Source organism: Ceratotherium simum, chromosome 7 (genome assembly GCF_057802395.1).
Source record: "Ceratotherium simum simum isolate JZ-2026a chromosome 7, ASM5780239v1, whole genome shotgun sequence".
Lineage (NCBI taxonomy): Eukaryota > Metazoa > Chordata > Mammalia > Perissodactyla > Rhinocerotidae > Ceratotherium > Ceratotherium simum.
Window position 1 is genome coordinate 59,891,747 of NC_141906.1, and position 16,838 is coordinate 59,908,584.

The 16,838-nt window shown below is 37.4% G+C and overlaps 1 protein-coding gene across 3 annotated transcripts in view; it reads left to right on the forward strand.

The window, feature by feature from the left end:
• ATM (ATM serine/threonine kinase) overlaps positions 1-16,838 on the forward strand; it is a 126,101-nt gene that overhangs the window by 93,034 nt on the left and 16,229 nt on the right. Inside the window, exons 51-57 of one of the 3 annotated variants that reach the window (XM_014785193.2) lie at positions 217-424; positions 1,909-2,022; positions 2,591-2,749; positions 3,200-3,338; positions 4,328-4,410; positions 6,221-6,361; positions 7,134-7,250. In XM_014785193.2, the coding sequence (XP_014640679.1) occupies positions 217-424; positions 1,909-2,022; positions 2,591-2,749; positions 3,200-3,338; positions 4,328-4,410; positions 6,221-6,361; positions 7,134-7,250 (961 nt within the window). Of the gene's footprint in view, positions 1-216; positions 1,397-1,908; positions 2,023-2,590; positions 2,750-3,199; positions 3,339-4,327; positions 4,411-6,220; positions 6,362-7,133; positions 7,251-16,838 lie in introns of those variants that run through there. The other 2 variants (XM_087433661.1, XM_087433660.1) reach the window with 2 other exon arrangements.

Consider the following 16,838-nt stretch of genomic DNA (forward strand, 5'->3'; position numbering starts at 1 on the left):
AAAAGAGATAGGTATTGATATTAAATACAGAAGAGTTACCTATTTGATGTAATTAAACCCTTTATTCCAAGTTTGTTCCCTTTATAATCCTTGGAATTTTGCTTTTTCTCCTGGGATGGACACCTGATTTTTCATAGATGTTGTATATCATGTATGATTTTGTAGTTCTAAAAAATTTGATGGTTTTTGTGTTTTACTTTAATTATCCAATGCAAGATACACAGTAAAGGTTCAGCGAGAGCTGGAGCTGGATGAATGTGCACTCCATGCGCTGAAGGAGGATCGTAAACGTTTCTTATGTAAAGCAGTTGAAAATTACATCAATTGCTTATTAAGTGGAGAAGGGCATGATATGTGGATATTCCGTCTTTGTTCCCTGTGGCTTGAAAATTCTGGAGTATCTGAAGTCAATGGCATGATGAAGGCAAGTCTTTTTCAACCCAGTATTCTAGCCTATGCTTTAAAAGCTTAGACGTAAACCCCTCAGTGTCATGGATGTTATATACTTCTTTGTACCCCTACTACTTGGTTCAGTTACGCATAGGTACTTGATTAGCTCTAATGATGCAGGTTTATGTGGAGATGAGAGAATTTAGATCGGTCTTTTCCTTTATCGTTGCAGTTAGCCCAAGAAAGTACCCAGAATACTAGATTAGGGGATTTGGAAAGCAGTTAAAGAGATATGATCACAGGCAGGTTTTTTCCCCCTGCTTTATGCTTTTCTTGGATTTTTATAGTGAATTGCTTTTGTAAATGGAAAAAAATTTTTTTAAGAAAACGTTAAGGCAGCAATACTATACTCCCCGCTTATCCACGGGGAATACGTTCCAAGACCCCCAGTGGATGCCTGAAACCACAATAGTACTGAATCCTGTATATACTATGTTTTTTCCTATACATACATACCTTTGATCAAGTTTAATTTGTAAATTAGGCACAGTAAGAGATTAACAACAATAACTTCTTTCTGGCATATCCGATTGCCAGCATCACTACTCTTGCGTTTTGGGGCCATTATTAAGTAAAATAAGGGTTCTTTGAACACAAGCACTGCAATACCGTGACAGTCAATCTGGTAACCGAGAGGGCTACTAAGTGACTAAGGGGCAGGATGCGATACAGCCTGGATATGCTGGATAAAGAAATGATTCCCATCCCAGGCAGGATGGAGTGGGTCAGTGCAAGATTTCATCACTCTACTCAGAACGGCATGCAATTCAAAACTTAGGAATTGTTTATTTCTTGAATTTTCCATTTAATATTTTTCAAACTTAGTTGACTGTGGCTAACTGAAACCACAGAAAGCGAAATTCAGATAAGGGGGGACTACTGTATTTCATAAGTATTAATTTAAAAATCGTAGGTTTTATTGATGACACCTAATATTAAAGTTATGTTTACAAGATATATATTGTCTATCAGTTTAAAGCTTAAAAGTAAAATGGTTCTTTTGAATGAAAAGAATTATAAGGCTCATAGTAGATACAACCAGTCTCTGCTACTAGTGCACATTAAATCCTGTTACTTTTAGCATACAGGGAAAAATAGTTATTCCATTTTATAACACACTGACTTCTCAGGAGTCGAGATCGTTAATAGTCTCAGATCCACATTTGTCCTCCTTAGATTCACTGGAATATAAGCAGGTGTTCCAAATATTTCAGTTCTGAATACGATTTAATTTAAGATCAAATACTATGACTTACTGATGAATCAATCTAGAATACTTAATAGAAAGACTTTCAGGTAAGATAAATTAATAGGAAAAAAATGTAGTTAATGAAGTTTTAATAACCATTAGGTTGTTGTGCTAGTAGAGGAGCATTATCTTACAATAATTTATTTGCTTAGATGTAAGACTATTTGAAATGCACTGTTTCTTAATTTTGTATTTTTTTTTAATGGTAGAGAGATGGAATGAAGATTCCATCATATAAATTTTTGCCTCTTATGTACCAACTGGCTGCTAGAATGGGGACCAAGATGGTGGGAGGCTTAGGATTTCATGAAGTCCTCAATAATGTAAGTAAACGTGAAAATCAAAACACAACTAGTACTTGTCTTTTACATTATTATATACTATATAAAGTATATACTATTGTTCCGCTCCAGGAAATGGAAAGACAAAATTTTAGTCAGTGATATTTATTGTGCTATATAAGGGCAGGAATAAAGATTTCCTTTTGTCTCCTCTCACTCTCTTATTCCTCCTGTCCCTCTGTGTCTCACACACATAGACACACTCCACCCACTGCAGTGTCTAGTACAGTAACACGTAACTTTTTGTTTGTTTGTTTTACCGTGAATTTTATTGATCATACTAGTTTAAAACATTGTTAAACTTTAGTTGTACATTATTGTTTGTCAGTCACCATATACATGCATCCCTCCCCCCTCGTGCCCACCCCCCAACTCCCTTACCCCTGGTAACCACCAAACAGTTCTCTCTGTCCGTGTGTTAGTTATCTTCCACTTATGAGTGAAATCATGCAGCAGTAACACGTATCTTAATGTTAAGCAAACTGAAAAAGATTGTGGATTTTCAAGGTTTTTGTTTGCATAAAACTAATAGTTCTTAATTTTCTGACAGCTCATCTCTAGGATTTCAATGGATCACCCCCATCATACTTTGTTTATTATACTGGCATTAGCAAATGCAAACAAAGATGAATTTTTGACAAAACCAGAGGTAGCAAGAAGAAGTAGAATAACTAAAAATGCACCTAAACAAAGCTCTCAGCTTGATGAGGTATTTGGATCAAACATACATACCTTTTTGAATTGTGATATTTATTTTTTCCCAGAATATTCTTTTCTTAAGTCTCAGGAGTTCTAAGAATGTGTCTTGATGGTATTCAGTTTGTAAATCCTTTGTTATGATGCCACCTAAAATTGGTTTCAAATTCTTGAATATTTCTTAAAGCATCAGAGGTACCAATGATATTTCACTTTCTTCCTCACAGCAGTGAGCAAAGATAAAAGTAGATTTCAAAAGGCACCCAAGTCATTTCTCTTGAGATTATTACACCTTTGATGTATTTCATTCATAAGGTGACTGTTTTTTGTTTGTATCTGAGAGATTATAGTCCTTGCATTGTCTAGATATGTGCATAAATTTTTTTCCTTTTGTTTTTATAACTGAAAAGTTTGTGTTGCGTATTTCCTTATGTGATATTTTTTGTTTGTTTCTTGTTAATAGGATCGAACTGAGGCTGCAAACAAAATAATACGTTCTGTCAGAAGTAGAAGACCTCAGATGGTCAGAAGTGTTGAGGCACTTTGTGATGCTTATATTATATTAGCAAACTTAGATGCCACTCAGTGGAGGAATCAGAGAAGTATGTGTTTGAAAGAATGAGTGTTGCTTTCTTGCTATTTTCTTCTCTGCAGGGGTATATTAGTTATAGAGCCTAATATGTAAATCTGTTTAAAATCACAAATAGTGTAATTATAAATATGAAGGTCCTGATGGTTACAATTCACACATGATCCAAAACTTAATTTTTATCTAATAGCCTCACCACACTCCAGTCATTTTTTCGCTTAATATCTTTTAGTGGAACTGATAATAGGTGACTGCACTGAATTAATTATTTGATTTCTCCGGGTAATCTTTTGCTTGCAAATACTTGTTGCAGAGAATTTCACAGAGGCAGGTTCGTTAAAATAACTGAATAACTGAGAGTTTTCAGGGTTGAAGGTGTTTTAAAATGATACTCGTTACTCACTGTGCCCTAGGACTTAAAAATGAAAAGGCCTTATCATTTCCTCTGTAAGTGTTAGAATGCCTCGCATGTAATCCATCACTCTTCTTGTTGTGTCTGTTCAGATCATTATAAGCTGCTGTAATAGTTGGTTATGCGCATACACTTATGAGTATCTCTCTCCCCATACTTTAATAATCAGAATTGTGTCTTCACTTTTAAAGTATTACTTTAAAATAAGAATGAGACTTCTCATAGTGTTCCTCTAAGCAAACAAAAAATATTGTGACATCCTTTAGTCACATTTAATAGTAATATCTATGTGCTATGCAAACTGTTGTGTAATTATCTTAAGATGCTCAACCTGGCCCCTTAGGTGGAATCTGGTCTAATTACCAGTGCCAGGTAACCTGCAAATTGATTTGTAAGCGATGTTAACCATTGCTATGCTCTGACCCTGAGCTACCTTGTGCCCCAAGCTCTTGAGTCTTCATTTCTAAATTAGGGCCTAAACCAGATTGGCCACAGGTTGGGGTCGATGGCATCTGCTGAATTCTCCTGCTTTACCCTCAGTGCTGTTCCTCAGTTTGCAGTTGTCACTAAAACCTCTTTTTTAAATACAGAAGGCATAAATATTCCAGCAGACCAGCCAATTACTAAACTTCAGAATTTAGAAGATGTTGTTGTCCCTACTATGGAAATTAAGGTAATTTGCCATTAACTGTTTTGATTTTTTTATTAAACTAAATTCCTCTTTCTTAGGTTAAACCATTTGAAATAGCCTTTTTTATAGGTCAAAATTGGTTAAATATTGGCAATTTCATTTGTTGCAGCCTATAGGTTTTTTCTTTATTAGAGCCCCTTTGCCCAGGCCTTAAAATCCTTAAAGTCCTCTCCTGTTTTCTTTTCTCTTCCCTTCAATTTTACACCTCCCATCTTTCTTATGAAGAAGGACTAGGAAACAAACTGGTGGTCACCAGAGGTGGGGTGATGTTGGGGGGCAGACAAAATGGGTGAAGGGAATTAAGAGATACAAACTTCCAGTTATAAAACTAATAAATCATAGGGGTGTAATGTACAGCATAGGGAATATAGACAATAATATTGTAATAACTTTGTATGGTGACAGATGGTAACTAGACTTCTTGTGGTGACCATTTTGTAATGTTTATAAGTATCAATTCACTGTGATATACACTTAAAACTAATAGGATATTGTATGTCAGTTATACTTCAATTGAAAAAAAAAAAAAGAGGGTCTATAGACTGTTATCTTCATTGGCCAGAAGAAGGAGGGATTCCAAGTGCTTATGCCAAGATTAATTTTTAACTTGGCAAGAAAGTTCCTAATTGTTTTATATTGGTTTTTAAAATTCTATATGGGGCCGGCCCCATGGCTTAGCGGTTAAGTGCATGCGCTCCGCTGCTGGCGGCCCGGGTTCGGATCCCGGGCGCACACCGACGCACCGCTTCTCCGGCCATGCTGAGGCCGCGTCCCACATACAGCAACTAGAAGGATGTGTGTCTATGACATACAACTATCTACTGGGGCTTTGGGGGAAAAAAATAAATAAATAAAATTTAAAATTCTATATGCCTTAGAATGTATTGACTGTGATGTATTACAGTATTAAATTGACTGTAATATATGCATGATACTTTTAGCTATGTCGTAATGATCTTTTATTGCTAGAAGTACCATTTGGGCAGGGATATTTGTAATAATAATGAACGTTATAGTTTAGAAAAGGATCATTTTAACTACACTGTAAATCTCTTTGAATTTGCAGTTTAGTGCTTAGTATCTCTAGTTATTTGATTTGAAATGTAGTTGCCTCATGTGGATTAACTTACATCTTTCCAGCTATACCAGCAAAGTTACTTAGCTGACTATTTCATAAAAATGCCAGATATAGCAGTTACAAAATATAAAACTCTCCACACTTTTCTAAAATTTACCTTACCATGTTTTTGTGCAGAGTTTATTATTCCATGGTAAAACCTGAATCCTGGTTTTTTCAGTAGTTTTTCAGTGATACTATTCTAACTTTGTATGCCCTGCTTTTATTAAGAGACATTTAGGGGGCCGACCCTGTGGCTTAGTGGTTAACTGCACATGCTCTGTTGCTGGCGGCCCGGGTTCGGATCCCGGGTGCGCACCGACGCACCGCTTCTCCGGCCATGCTGAGGCCACGCCCCACATACAGCAACTAGAAGGATGTGCAGCTATGACATACAACTATCTACTGTGGCTTTGGGGGGGGGTAAATAAATAAATAAGTAAAAATCTTTAGAGAGACATTTAGGGAGGCACATTGTGTTTATGTCACTTTTTTAAACCTTTCCAATATCAAATCTTCTTTCATTTAAACAGAAAGTAAAGTTATAGCTCCACTTCTTAACCAACAGCACATTGTCATTCATTCTGTTTAATATTAAAATTGTCATTTACGATTCATTTTTATTTAAATACAAAAGTGTATCTGACCTATTATCATATTAATACTTTTTATTAGGTGGACCCCACAGGAGAATATGAAAATCTGGTGACTATACAGTCATTTAAAGCAGAGTTTCGTTTAGCAGGAGGTTTAAATTTACCAAAAATAATAGATTGTTTGGGCTCTGATGGCAAGGAAAGGAGACAGCTTGTCAAGGTGAGACTTCTCTGGTGGGGTTCTTAGCAGGTTAATGAAAAAAAGTCAAAGAAAAACTATAGTTGGTATTTTCTTCCTGCTTTATTTGGGTCTTTATTTTTATTCTGAATAATTACAATTGAGGAAAACTTATAGAATAGAAGTAATTATTTTCTAGAAGCAGAATGCTTTTCCCCATTTTTTTGTGTCTCTGAAAAACCATCATTATTACAACAATTGAATGAAATAAAAGAATACTTTTAACATGTACCGACATGATGATGTTAACAATCGGCTTGCTTGTTACGGAAAACATATTTTGGTGGTCGTTGCCTATTTTCTTGAATAGTTCAAATGGAAGGCCCTTGCTCCAGTATCCTGAGTCTGACACTGTGCTAAGTGCTGTTAAATGGACCAGAAAGGGACGAGTGTTCCCCCCTTACTCTGCTCGAAAGCTCTTTGGGTCTTGCCGGGTTGTGGTGGAGAGAGAGCAGTGCTGCTCCACCCAGGTATTTTGCAGTGTGCCCCCAGGTGGAGGAGTTCCAATTAGTCCAATTACAAACGCAGCTAGGAGAGACTTCTCTTTTCTGAATTGTTCTGCCTACCCAGTGTTATAGCTTATTCTAGATGAAAGAATAGCATTGGCTCTTAATTATTTAAGAGACTCTTAGGAGCACAGATGCTCAGATTGATTTCTGAGAACCCTTTCCCTGTTCTCAGATGACTCTTTGTATGACTTTATAATGAAGAAAATGACCTGTGCTTAGTTACTCGTGGTTTGATTATTCTGAAGGGGCGTGATGACCTGAGACAAGATGCTGTCATGCAGCAGGTTTTCCAGATGTGCAATACATTACTGCAGAGAAACACGGAAACCAGGAAGAGGAAACTGACCATCTGCACATATAAGGTAACTAGTTTATACTTCCGCTGCTTCACCAGGAACGTATAAAAGATGCCATTATTCAGACCAGGGGTGAGCAAATGTTTTCTGTGAAGGACCAAATAGTAAACATTTGAGACTTTGTGGGCCACGTAAGGTTTCTGTCACATATACTTTATTTTTTCTTTACAACCCTTTAAACTGAAAAACCATTCTTAGCTCACAGGCTGTACATAAACTGTCTGGGGCTGGGTTTGGTCCAAAGACCATAGATTGCCATTGTCTCATTTAGCCAAATTGTTTTTTATTTTCTTTTTTAAAAGTACTCATTAGGGCCGGCTCCGTGGCTTAGCGGTTAAGTGCGCATGCTCTGCTACTGGCGGCCCTGGTTCGGACCCCGGGCGCACACCAACACACGGCTTCTCCGGCCATGCTGAGGCCGCGTCCCACATACAGCAACTAGAAGGATGTGCAACTATGACATACAACTATCTACTGGGGCTTTGGGGAAAAAAAAAAGGAGGAGGATTGGCAATAGATGTTAGCTCAGAGCTGGTCTTCCTCAGCAAAAAGAGGAGGATTAGCACAGATGTTAGCTCAGGACTGATCTTCCTCTCAAAAAAAAAAAAAAAAGTACTCATTAATGTGGGCCAGCCCAGTGGCATAGTGGTTAAGTCCATGCGCTCTGCTTCGGCGGCCCTGGGTTCGCAGGTTCAGATCCTGGGCATGGACCTACGCACCGCTTATCAAGCCATGCTGTGGCAGGCATCCCGCATATAAAGTAGGGGAAGGTGGGCATGGATGTTAGCCCAGGGCCAATCTTCCTCAGGAAAAAGAGGAGGATTGGCAACAGATGTTAGCTCAGGGCTAATCTTCCTCACACACACACAAAAAAGTACTCATTTTTTTTTTTTTTTTTAAAGATTTTATTTATTTATTTTTCCCCCAAAGCCCCAGTAGATAGTTGTATGTTGTAGTTGCACATCTATTCTAGTTGCTGTATGTGGGACGCGGCCTCAGCATGGCCGGAGAAGCGGTGCGTCGGTGCTCGCCCGGGATCCGAACCCGGGCCGCCAGCAGCGGAACGCGAGCACTTAACTGCTAAGCCACGGGGCCGGCCCAAAAGTACTCATTAATGTTAATTGCAATTAGGTGTTTCTTTTTTTTGGATCCCCAGGTTGTTTTTTGTTGTTGTTGTTGTTTTTATATTTAATTTTTTTTATTGATGTCATAATAGTTTATAACATTGTGAGATTCCAATTGTACATTATTGTTTGTCAATCACCATATAAATGCGCCCCTTCACCCCTTGTGCCCATCCCCCAACTCCCTTCCCCCTGGTAACCACCAAACTATTCTCTCTGTCTGTGTGTTAGTTTATATTCCACATGTGAGTGAAATTATACAGTGAAGTTAGGTGTTTCTTATATCAACAAGAGTATTTTTCCCTTATCTTTGACCTTGTGGCCTATTTCTGGTATAACAGTACTCTTAAGAAGAAAAGTAGTGTTAAGAAGAAACTACTGACTCAGTGAAGAATATGGCACATAAAATAGTCTTTTAAAATTTTTAATTTTTTGGTTTTTGACTACGTAATGCATTTGCGTGGTTCAAAAATCCAACAATAGAAAAAGGTATAAAAAGAGAAGCCTTCTCTCACCCTTCTCCCTACCAACCTCACCCCTCTACTCCTAGGAGTGCCATTGTCATTTGTTTCCAGCATTATGCAGAGGGAATATATTTCCCTATTTCTCTCCTTTCTTAGAGAAAAGGCAACCTATGTATGTTTTTTTTAACTCAACAATATATTATAGAGATCTTTCTTTTTTTTTTTTTGGTTTATTGTGGTAACATTGGTTTATAACATTGTATAAATTTTAGGTGTACATCATTATTCTTCTATTTCTGCATGGATTTACATCATGTTCTCATGTTCACCACCCAAATACTAATTACAATCCATCACCACACACATGTGCTTAATTATCCCTTTCACCCTCCTCCCTACCCCCTTCCCCTCTGGTAACTACCAATCCCATCTCTGTCTCTATGTGTTTGTTTGTTGTTATTATCTACTACTTAATGAGTGAGATCATACGGTATTTGACCTTCTCCCTCTGATTTATTTCACTTTGCATAGAGCTCTCTCATTTTTTAACAGCAGCTTTGTGTGTTTGTACGTAGTTATTGTACAAGTTCTTATCATATAAAATGGGCATTTGGGTCATTTGTCATCTTTTGCTATTGTAAACAATACTGCGTTGCAATGGATAACCTTGCACGTACAATATTTCATATACAGGCAGGTGAATTTGTGGGACAGATTTCCAGAAGTTGGATTGATGCATCAGAGGATATGTGTACCTGTAATTTGGTAGATATTGTCAGATTACTCTTAATGAAGGGATGTACCAATCTGCATTTCTTCCAGCAGTTTGCCTAAGAAGACAATCCTGAAGTCACATTATTCTATTAGTTAATCATCTTTGGTTCTTAAATTGAATGCTCATTTGGCATTTTTACATTTTTGAAAGTAACAATAAGCCCTCATTTTGAAGGGCCTGATTCCTATAGGTATGTCCTTTTTGGTTTCATTCCTGTATCTCATATTTGCCCTTTATTCTTCTATCATTGTTGTAACAAGGCTTATTTGTTTATTCATTGTTCCTGTTTCTATGAGGATATAAACAAGTTAAGAAAATGTATAGATAATTCACTGGGGAGCAGAGAAGCAATCTTTCAGAGGCTCTTAGGGTAGTCCCATATCTGTTTGTTATACCTGCAAAATGGTACATACCCACAAGTGTTTATTTTCTTCAGCAAGTTAACTGCTTAACCTAGCAGTATGCTAACTATCAACCAAGACTAGTTTAAAAATATAATTGAAAAAAGTCCCTTTCACAGTAATAAAAAGTATATAAGGTGAATAAACTGTCTAAAGTAACATTAACAAGAAACATACAAGACTGCATGAAAAAAATTACAAAAATATAACAAGAAAAAGTCAAGGAAAACTAGGATAAGGGAGAAGTACCATGTGTTAAATGGGAAGACAATGAAAAATGTCAGTTCCTTTCAATTAATGCATAGATAATGAAATTCCAATCAAATTTTTTATAACTTGGAAAAATTATTTAAAAGTTTATCTTGAAAAATATATTGGTGAGAATGACTAAAATGTCTCTGATAAAAGAAATAGATGAGAGTGGACTTCATCCAGTCATACCAAACCAAATGGTAAAGCTTTAGTAATGAAGATGGTGTAGTTCATTGCATAAGAAGAGACAGATTCATAAGACAGAATAAGTAGCCTGAGAACAGATGTTTAGGTATACATTTATAAGAAATCAGTATATAAGCATGACTTTTTAAAAGTTCCTGAATAAGCCTAAAAATGCTATTATCTCTGGGTATGATGGGATTATGGGTAGTATCTGCTTTTTTATATATTTCAAGTTCTTCACAATGAGTATTTTTTTATTATAAAAATAATTGTTAAGCTACAAACGTCAAATAGGGGAGCAGGGAAAAAAGAAGTTAGATCTTCCCTCTAAAATTCTGATTGAGTCAGGTTATTGTAACTGAAAACAGAACTTAATTTTGAGCTTCTTAACTGCCTTCAGAAACAGAAATATAAAACTCATTTGTTAGTTGTGGCAGGATGGGGGTCGGGAAAGCATATTATTCATTAAGAAAAGCACATTTTTGGGCCAGCCTTGGTGGCCTAGTGGTTAAGTTCGGCACGCTCCACTTTGGCAGTCCAGATTCAGTTCCTGGGTGTGGACCTACACCACTCATCAGTGGCCGTGCTGTGCTGGCAGCTCACATACAAAATAGAGGAAGATTAGTGACAGATGTTAGCTTAGGGCAGATGTTCCTCAGCCAAAAAAAAGAAAAGAAAGAAAAAGAAAAGCACACATTTTTCTTAGCCTTCAAGTTTGTGAGAAATTTGTCACATGGAACTTCATTGACTATTACCTAATATAATTGATGCTTCCCATTAGCAGTTTAAAAAAAACTAGTTAGTCCTCAATGACAAATAAACAAAAGTTAAAGATCTGTGAAATCTATACTGTAGAGGGACTTCTTTGATATGGTTTAGATCAGTTCTACCCAAACTTAGCAGGCATCATAGTCACTTGGAGGGTTTGTTAAAACACAGATTGCTGAGCCACATTCTCATAATTTCTAATTCTAGGATAGGGCCTGAGAATATGCATTTCTAACAAGATACCAAGTGATGCTGATGCAGCTGTGGTTCAGGGACCACACTTTGAGACCTACCAGTGTAGTTATTTTGCTATCTATTGATCCAGCTCAGTTGTAGGACAAAGTTGATGAGCTGTTAGCTCTCTCCTATCTGGCAAATACTTTAATGATTGCTAAGAAGTTCTTAGGGGGCAGCTGTTCTATAATGTGAATGACAGGAAATTTTTATGCTCTAAATGCCAGGCTTTTTGATAGTAAAGGTGATGAGTGAAGAACTGAGTTACAATGGGTTGTAAAAAGTATGGGCTATAGGAGCACCTCCTGATTTTCTCAAAAAGCAGCTAAGGTTTCTTAGCAGATGCACTGAGTTGAGCCTCCAAAGTTCATTGCTATTAAGCATGAAAGAGAGAAGGCCTCAACCTAGAATATTTTGAAGGCAGAAATTACTAAACTTCCATCTCTACCTTATGACTTTTTTAGTATCTAATTTTTGTGCAGAACAGTTTTATATATCTATTATATATCTAAATATTATATATATATTTAATGTTATATATCTAAATATTAAAGTATGACCTCTAAACATGAGAGTTTAGGCTTAACTTTATTGCTTAGAATTACAATACTGGGTCAATAGATCTATGTTATTTCAAGATTATTCCAAGAATGTGAGTTATGTCATCAGTATGTTGAGCTAGTTGTTCTTGACTTTAGTTAAAGTTCCTAGAGGTATGGTACTGTATGTAGGGAAGCGGCCTACCTAGTCCAGGTTTTCTGTAGAGTCGTTCCCAGTGCTGGCATTTGGGCCTCCTGTGATCATTGTTTCAACAGGAGGGTTCATGGACTACCTGGAACTAGCTCTGGTACCCAAATCTCAAGTGTCAATATGCAACCTCAAAAGGAGAGACTTGTATATTGAGGCATGCCAGAAAGCTCTTGTGAGAATCAGATGGAGATGAAGGAAGACAAAGTTCTTGCTGTATATGCTGGTACTCAGACATAGCACTCTGACAACCAGAATCAGTGTGCCTGGCCTAATGTTTCTCTACTAATACTACATTTTTCACAAAGTAAATTGAACAGCAAGCCTAAAGTCTTAGATGTGAGAGGACTCATTTTTTTAAAATGCAAGTCTCAGGGCCAGCCCTGTGGCATAATGGTTGAGTTCAGTGCGCTCCACTTCAGTGGCCCAGGTTCATGGGTTCAGATCCCAGGTGCGGGACTACACCAGTCGTCAGCGGCCACGCTGTAGCGGCAACCTATATGCAAGATAGAGGAAGATTGGTACAGATGTTAGCTCGGGCTAATCTTCCTCAAGCAAAAAAAGAGGAAGATTGGCAACAGATGTTAGCTCAGAGCAAATCTTCCTCAGCCAAAAAAAAATGCAAGTCTCATAAACAATATTTAAGTGCTGAAAGAAGGTTTGTACTTAACTCTGCATCATGCCTTATGCCAATAAATAATTTTTCTTCTTTGTGATATATATTTTAGAGCATCTTTCTCAGTCAGGGTTCTGGGAGAGAAGCCATAATGTCCTAAGGCATTCACTCACTGTACATAATGAATTGACTTCATTTCTGTGTACCTAGGATGGTACTAGCTATTTTCCTTGGGAGAATTGAGGAAATAGTCATCACTCATTGTTGTGATACCCACACAAAATACCCAAATAGCTGAAATAGTCTATTCCAGAGAATCTTAGCACCAGAGAAAACACTGCCATTTACCTTTTGAAACTTAAATTCAACTGTTTCTCCATCATTTCAGTTAAATTCTGAAATGAGACAGAAAAAAGGCCAACCTATTCTTTCTAGATCAGTGTCTTAAAAAAAGACAAGGGTTTGATTTTGTTCTCTGTAACTAGATATTGATAGAGTATAATCAGTGGAAAAGGGACCTTAGATGGAATATACAGGAGGCAAGAATGTTAATGTGACCAAACATTAGGGGGTCACAACTGGCTAAGAGTCAAAGGTAGGACAGTTTCCTGGGAGGAAGGCATTTAGAGGTACTTAGGTAGGAAGGGAAATCAGTTGGAAAGGCTGTGAGGTCCATTCATTCAGTTCTTCAATAAATGTTTATTTACATGTCTAGTATTGTGTTAGATACTCTGCCAGGTGCTGGGGCTATAAAAGGAATAAAACATAGCCCTAGTCCTTAAGGAGCTCACGGTCTAATAGGGGAAATAGAAACACAAGCATAATTATAATGCAGAGTGTTAAGTGCATTGTTAAAGATGGTGCCTTTAGAGTTATGGAGCATCACAGGAGCAGGCCCAGCCTCAAGAGATCATCGAGTCACTGGAAAAATTTACATTGTGGATTGTGGCTCAGTAGTCTTGGTCCTTTTGCTCTTTGGATGTCTTCTCTGCTTATAATGAAACCCTATTTTCCAAAAGAAGACTTTTGTCAGCTCACATACCACGTTTTGGAAGGGCTGGTTCCTGATAAGGTTAGTCAGTTATGTAGAGGTCTGAGAGATATTTCAAACTCAGTAAGTTTAAAGTAGAACCCTTGGTTAATTACCTCCACCCCAAAAAGCCCCAAACCAAAAACAACCTGCTTTTTCCCATCTCAGCAAATGGTACCACCTTCATCTAATTGCTCAGACCAAAGCCTGGAGGCCTTATTTTCTTTTTACTTGTATTATTGTGGAAAATTTCAAACATATACAAAAGTAGATAGAATAATATAATGAACCTCCTTATACCCATCACCCAGCTTCAACAATGATAAACTCATGAACAATTTTGTTTCATTTCTACTTGACTCACTTTCTCCCCTTCAATATTATTTTGAAGCAAGACGTCATATCATTTCATCTGTAGACATTTCAGTGTGTAGTGCTGTAAGATAATGTCTTTTAAAAAAAATAACCACAATACTGTCATCACTCCTAAAACAATTAGCAGTAATTCCTAAATACCACCAATGTTGGGGTTCATTTTAAACTCCTCTCTCTCTCTTTCTTTTTTTTTTTTTTTATTTATTTTTTCCCCCCAAAGGCCCAGTAGATAGTTGTGTGTCATAGCTGCACATCCTTCTAGTTGCTGCATGTGGGACGCAGCCCCAGCATGGCCGGAGAAGCAGCGCGTCGGTGCGCGCCCGGGATCCGAACCCGGGCCACCAGCAGTGGAGCGCGCTCACTCAACCACCAAGCCACGGGGCCGGCCCTCTCTCTCTCTTTCTCAATTCTCACATCCTTTCCATCAGCAAGTCCTTATTGGTCTACTTTTAAGTCAGTTTTTTACCACCTCTTGCCATTACCACCCTGCTCCAAACTACAATCACTTCTCTCTTAGAGTATCCAACTAACCCCTCGCTTCTGCTCTTGGCCCCCAGAGCTAGTTCTACTCACAGCAGTTAGAACCATCTTTTCAAAAGAGTCTGACAGACTATCTCGCTTTCCTGTTCAAACCTCAGATGACTTCACATTATCCCTAAGTGAAAGTGAATGAAACTCTGCCGTCCTTTCTCCAACCCCATCTACCGCTCTCCTTGCCTTGTCTCTCACTTTCTCCTTGTGATGGGTGAATCCTCTCCACTTACTCACCTGGTTTTTTTTTGCCGTAGCTTAGATACACAGATTTTGTTTCACCTCGGGGCTTTTTTACTTCCCTTTGCCTGGAATACCCTTCCCTCAGATCTTTGCATGAATGACTTCCTTACTTCATTCAGGTTTCTGCTCCTGTGTCACCTCCTCAGAGAGGTCTTCTCTGACCTTGTCTCCATTACTCACTTTGTCTCTTTCTTAAAGAAGTGTTTTGTTCTACTGTACTTATTATCTAGCATCATTAAGTGTTTCTTAGTGTTTCTGTTCCCTCACCAGAATGAAGCTTTCTGAGGGCACGGTCTTCATCTGCCTCGTTAGCCACTATATTTTCAGCACCCTGGCACTGTGTGTAACACAGAATAGATATTACAAATACAGTTAATCAGTTAATGAAAAGCCTCCTTAAGACACAAAACATAAAACAGTTCACATATTTGAGTAGATTAAGTAAAAAATTTATGGAATTAAAGAGACAATAACAACAAGCAGCCAACTGGGTAAATGAATTTAATAATGTTAATAACAAAGGATTGTTGTAATATTAATAACAACAAGGGATTTATATACAGAATATATATAGAACTCTTACAAACCAGTAGGAAAAAGGGTAGCAAATACAAATAGGCAATTCACAAGAAGAAAACATTTGAATGGCTAAGAAGCCTATCACATTATATTCAACCTTTCTGGTAATCTGGAAAATACAAATTAAAACCACAATGAGATACCATTACACATCCGTCAGATTGGCAAAATCTAAAAGAGTCTGACAATACTTTGTGTTGGGAAGGTTATGGTATAAACTCTGCTGGTGGGTATATAAATTGGTACAACCACTTTGGATAGTTATTTGGCAATATCTGGTTAACTAAGTTGAAGATGCACATTCCTTATGACCCAGCTATTCAATTCTTAGGTATGTACCCTAGAGAAACTGAAATATATTCACCAGCAGACTCATTCATTGCAGCAATGTCTCAGGAAAATCTGGAAACAATGTAAATGTTAATCAATATGCAGATTGGATAACTGTGGTATATTATACAATAAACAGTTGTTAAACAACTTAGAGTTAAATGTACTAACACAGCTAAAGATAAAACAGTGTTGGAAAAAAAGCAAATTGCAGAAGCATACATATAGTATAATACTCTTTATTTAAAGCTTATAACTATTTATGTATGTATACCTTTGAAATAAAAATATATAATTTTTTTTTTTTTTGGTGAGGAAGATCAGCCCTGAGCTAACATCTGCCAATCCTCCTCTTTTTGCTGAGGAAGACTGGCCCTGGACTAACATCCGTGCCGATCCTCCTCCACTTTATATGGGACGCCGCCACAGCATGGCTTGACAAGCGGTGCTTCGGTGTGCTCCCGGGATCCGAACCAGCGAACCCTGGGAAGCTGCAGCGGAGCGCGTGCACTTAACTGCTTGTGCCACCGGGCCAGCCCCAAATGTTTTTTTTTACTGAAAAATATGTCAACCTGATAAAAAAGTTAGCAGTCATCTTGATGGTAGGAGAGGCATGGAATCAGTGAGGCGTACAAATGGAGCTTTCTCCTTCCCAGCAAATACGAGAAAATCTTAGATTTGATAAAGCTGTTTATTGGGTAAAAGGGTGTTTGTTTATATCATTTTCTACACTTTATGTATGTTTATAATATGTCATAATTCTTAATCTTCACAGTAAAATTGCTCATTTTATGTTTAGGAATACATTTCCTCTTGGTGAAGCTAACAAGACTGTAAACCAAGAATACGTATACTTTCAATTATTAAGATATACTAAAATTGAGACTACATTCAATAATTTCCAAGGTGAAATTTTTCAAATTTGTTTGATATTAAAAG